The sequence below is a fragment of the Empidonax traillii genome, unplaced genomic scaffold, assembly GCF_003031625.1.
Source record: "Empidonax traillii isolate 1590-97213 ecotype Southwest subspecies unplaced genomic scaffold, ASM303162v1 scaffold1756:size66444, whole genome shotgun sequence".
Taxonomy (NCBI): domain Eukaryota; kingdom Metazoa; phylum Chordata; class Aves; order Passeriformes; family Tyrannidae; genus Empidonax; species Empidonax traillii.
This window is the reverse complement of record NW_020956949.1, coordinates 61,875-66,444: the sequence shown is the minus strand read 5'-3', so window position 1 is coordinate 66,444 and position 4,570 is coordinate 61,875. Positions and strand designations below refer to the sequence as shown.

General features: G+C 63.1%; 2 protein-coding genes across 2 annotated transcripts in view; one reads left to right on the top strand and one right to left on the bottom strand.

The window, feature by feature from the left end:
• Positions 1-68: 68 nt before the first annotated feature.
• Positions 69-963, top strand: LOC114070946 (brevican core protein-like; the record flags this gene model as incomplete). Its single annotated transcript, XM_027908574.1, has 3 exons — positions 69-418; positions 634-816; positions 917-963. Coding segments are annotated over 3 exons (559 nt in total), but the record flags the coding sequence as incomplete, so codon positions are not given.
• Positions 964-1,761: 798 nt separating this feature from the next.
• The window catches only part of HAPLN2 (hyaluronan and proteoglycan link protein 2), a 5,245-nt gene continuing 2,436 nt past the window's right edge, over positions 1,762-4,570 (bottom strand). Inside the window, exons 2-7 of the mRNA XM_027908573.1 lie at positions 4,540-4,568; positions 4,263-4,376; positions 3,578-3,928; positions 3,147-3,263; positions 2,859-3,044; positions 1,762-2,611 (exon numbers count right to left, since the gene is read on the bottom strand). Of these exons, the coding sequence (XP_027764374.1) occupies positions 2,328-2,611; positions 2,859-3,044; positions 3,147-3,263; positions 3,578-3,928; positions 4,263-4,376; positions 4,540-4,568 (1,081 nt within the window). The 3' untranslated portion in view covers positions 1,762-2,327. The remainder of the gene's footprint in view (positions 2,612-2,858; positions 3,045-3,146; positions 3,264-3,577; positions 3,929-4,262; positions 4,377-4,539; positions 4,569-4,570) is intronic.

The following is a 4,570-nucleotide window of genomic DNA, read 5'->3' as shown; positions in this document are numbered from 1 at the left end:
GGCAGCTTGTCACCCTTCTCCTGCACTGGGGTCCAACCCTGGGGCCAGGATTTGAAACCCCTCAGCAGGGCTGAGAATCCTCAGGGGAGCCAGACCCCGGGATTTGGGGTGCCGAGGCCACGCCAAGGGGCGTGGAGGTGTCACCTCGTTCCTGGTGGGGATGTCACAGCCAGGAGGCTGCAGACGGGTGTGTGCTGGCACAGGCACCCCACACACACACTTAGAGGGTGCGCTGGGGTGCCCCGTGCACCCTGCCATGCCTGTCCCCCCCAGCTCTACGAGAATTGGCACCCGGGGCAGCCCGACAGCTACTTCCTCTCTGGCGAGAACTGCGTGGTCATCGTGTGGCACGACGGGGGCCAGTGGAGCGACGTGCCCTGCAACTACCACCTCTCCTACACCTGCAAAATGGGGCTGGGTAAGCCGTGCCTCTCCCCACACCCCCGGGCTGGGGCTCTGCAACCCCCAAAGAGGCGGTTCCCCACCCTCCCCACAGCAGGGAAACATATCCTGCGTGCGGACCCGTTCGGGGTTTATGGGGCAGAGTTTTTACCTCCAGGCTGAGGTGGGGAGTTGAGGGTCTCTCCGTGCTGGCTGCAATGACATCCCCATCCCCCCACACACACTTTGCAGTGCAGTGTGGGCCCCCCCCCGCCCTCACCAACGCCCGCGCCTTTGGCAAACCAAAGCAGCGCTACGAGATCGGCTCCATCGCGCGGTATCAGTGCCGGCACGGCCTCGTCCCGCGCCGCTCGCCCGTCATCCGCTGCCGCGAGGACGGCACCTGGGAGCCCCCCCAGCTGGCCTGTCGCCCCGGTGAGATCCAGGACCCCCACCCTGAGTTCTCCAAGCGTCTGCCCACCCGGCTTTCCCTTCACCTGAGTCTTTTTGTGTCCCCCCCCACCCCCACCCCCAGGTCTGGCTCAGCCCCGTGACGACTGAATGAGTCCCTGGCCCGGGAGCTCGCATGGATGGGGACGGCACTGGGACACCGGCGTGGGACGAAACCTCACTGCTGGGCGTCTGCCTCCAAGTTTGTTTTATATCTGTACAAAGAAATCCCAATAACTCAAGACCCCCCTCGAAAGGAACCGACAGGGACCCGAAGTGTGGCACAACGAGAGTTTCGTTCCCGGAGTCAGGACAGAGTGGAAATCAAGGGGGACACGACGGGCAGGGGGTGGCAGTGACACGCCAGTGTCACCTTCAGCCGCTTTTCTCCCACCTCTGCCCCAAGGGTTCTCATCCTGTGACACCCTGGTGGGGGGTGGCATGGGGACATCCAAGCTCTGCTGCAGCTCAGCACCATCCTGGGGTGTGGGGCTGCTTCTGCGCTTCCCAGGAAAGGCAGAAGTCACTGCTGCAGGCTTGGAGTTGTGTACGTGTTGCCCAAACCCCTTCTCTGTGCTCCTGTGGGTATTAAAACCAGTAAACGGATGGTGCAGAGTGGTGGCCTGGTCATTTGGTGTGGGGGGTCCAGGCACAGGGGTGGGACAGGCAGGGCTGTACAGCCCCAAAATAGAGACCATGTCAGAGTCCTTCAGCAAGCTGAGAGCCTGGGCACACAGATCAAAGTGCCCCCACATTCTGGTGACACTGGGCACTGGTCAGGGCTTGGATGGGGATGTTGCTACCAGCAAACCCACGAGACAGGTACCAGGCCATGCCAACATCTCCCCACGCCGTTAATCCCCCTGCACTGTGCCAGTTCCACAGCTTTTTATAGCCCTCCTGGGCTGTATCAAACAGCAACACCCGGAAACCCCCCGAGCCCGGAACACAGATAACCCCCGGACAGGGCATCAGGGATGGAAAGTCCCTGTCAAATTCCCCTGGTGGAGGGGCCAGGTGGCCCCAGGGGAAGGAGCCAGGCGGGAATGTGGCTTTGCTGTGCAGCTTTGCCGTTGCTTTATTAATTGAGAAGGCGACACGCCATTAGTCACGCTCGTTAATGCCCAGCCCAAGTCCTCTGTGCTCACACCAGGGAGAGTCCTCATAACTGCGGGGAGTGAGGATGGGGTGAGGGATTCATGAGAGCTGGGGAAGGGGGGGGCTGGATTAGACCCCCTTCCTGGCCCATCAACGGGTCTGTCTTCTCCAGCAAGCCTCGAACAGCCCACAAGCCCAGCAGCACGCTGGGGCGTGGGGAGCAGCTCCACGAGAACACGCTCTGAGCACCGAAATCCAGCTCTGCTTCTTCACCAGCTGACACGTGAACCACCCAAAATCGCTGCGGGACCACCCACCCCCTCATACCCCACCCCAAACTCTGCTGGGGCAACGAGGGCTGGTGTCCCCCTGCCACCCCCTCTGCCCAGCCCAGCCACCTACTTCCCCACGAAGCAGTAGGTGCCGTAGGTCCTCATCTCCTTGCTGGGGAAGCCGAAGCTGCGGACGCCGGGGTCGGGCAGCCCCCCGCAGCGCTGGCGGGGCGTGGTGATGGGGTACCTCACACTGCCGTCCGCCAGCCACCCCCCATCGCAGCGATCCAGCTGGGAGAACTTCCAGGCCGAGTAGAGCTGCCCCACCTTGGCCATGGCGGCCCCGTGGTTGCGACATGCCTGCCCGGCCTCCTTGAAGTTCAGGTGGCCCCGGATGAAGTAGACCTGGCCTTGGGGATGGATGGATGGATGGGTGGGTGGATGGGTGGATGGATGGATGGATGAATGGATGGATGGATGGATGGATGGATGGGTGGATGGGTGGATGGATGGATGGATGGATGGATGGATGGATGGATGGGGACACTGCGGGTGAGCAGCCCCCACGGTGCCCCAGGAACAACCCCCCAGGCCCGGCACAAATTTTGGGGGACATCATCAGGGCTCTGTGGGAGGGACAGGGTACGCCAGCACTACCTTGAAGAGCAGAGGTAAAGCAGAAAGCATCAAATCGGTCCTTCTGCTTGTCCTTGGCCCCGTAGGTCCGGACACCAGGCAGGAGGAGGCGGCCACCGCAAGGCTCCCGCGAGTTGATGATGGGGTAGTGGACGGTCCCCTCGAGGATCCAGCCAGCGTTGCACCAGTCCAGACCCTCTGTCCAGGCTGTGGGGCAAGAGGTAGCTCATCACCAGCACTTCCCTCCTCCCCATGTCCAGCCAGGTGTGTTTTTGGGCTGAAGAGGGGTCTTTTTTCTGGGTGCTTCACCTTTGTACAGCTGCTGGTAGGTGGCGAGGCGCGAGTCCTGCTGCTCGCAGGCTCGCTTGGCTTCGTGGTAGTTGAATTTGTAGCGCCCATTGCTGGGTTGGTAAGGGAAGACGACGCCTGGAGGGGCAGGGACAGGGTGAGGGAGATGCTCTCCCTGAGGGGGCTTTGACTTATCATCCCTAGCGATTCAGCGCTGAAGGTGAGGCTGAGGTGGTGCAACAAGGGCTGGAGGCAGCCAGCCACAGACAGGAGTTACAGCAGACAGGAGTTACAGAACGTTCTGAGTCGGAAGGGACCCACAGGGATCATCGAGCCCAACTCTCAAGCAAATTGGCCCACACAGGGGCTGAACCCACCAGACCTCCAGTCCAGCCCAGAGTCCAGAGCAGTCTCCTGCTGCATCTCCCAGGGTGGGGGGAGTCCAGCCTCACCTTCGAGGTGCAGCGTGAGCGAGACGCTCTCATCGTCCAGCCCGTTGACCAGCTGGCAGCGGTAGCGCCCCTCGTCCTCCAGAGCCACGTCGGTGATGGTGAGCGAGGCGTCGTAGCGGTGGCTGTGCCGCAGCCGCACCCGCGGGCTCAGCGGCCCGTAGTTCTTGTGGTACAGCCCGTTGGTGATGATGATGATGCTCTCCCCGTAGTTGGCCGGTTCCACCTTGCTCCACTTCACGCGGTAGTTGCGGGGCAGGGCGCGCAGCACGCAGGGCAGGGTGGCCGTGGCCCCGCGCTGGGTGTGCACCGTGGAGTGGAGGGGCTCCAGCAGGTACTGCAGGCGTGGGGGGGCTGTGGCACCCCCGGGCTGCCTCAGCACAGGGTCACCACAGAGCGTTGCTGAGGCCCCACCGCCCCTCCAGCACCTGCCCGAGCGCCCCTCGACCCTCAGGGGGCATTTGGTGGTTTCTCTCCTGGCTCCTCTTCCCCTCTCCTGCATCCTCTGGCAGCCCAGCTCAGCCCCTGCCCCAGCTGGCCACCCCCCAGCATCGTCTCTGTCCTCCAGCACTGACCCCAAACAGCAGTGCCCCTCAGGTCCTGCTCCCTAAATGGGTTCCTCTGTCCTCCTCCCAGGCCCTGCTCCCTGCCTGGGCTCCCCATTCTTCCCCCAGTCCCTGCTCCCTACCTGGGCTCCCAGTCGGCCTCTGGAAGATGCTGGACACTCTGGGTGCTGTCAGGAGCCAGAAGCAGCCAAGCAGGAGCAGCCTGTGCATCCTTAGAGCTGGGAGCAGGACGGTGCCTGGGGGGAGCGCAGGGGTCAGGGACAGGCAGTGGGACATCCCCCAGCTTCGGTGGGGACCAGAGGAGGTGGCCCTGCTCCTGATATTTGCTGTGCAAAGGGGACATCGAGGCCACAGACTGTGCCCACCCTCCTTCCCGGCACCCCCTGCCCCACCTCTTACCGTCCCCAGGCGTGTCCTTCGGGGAGCCACT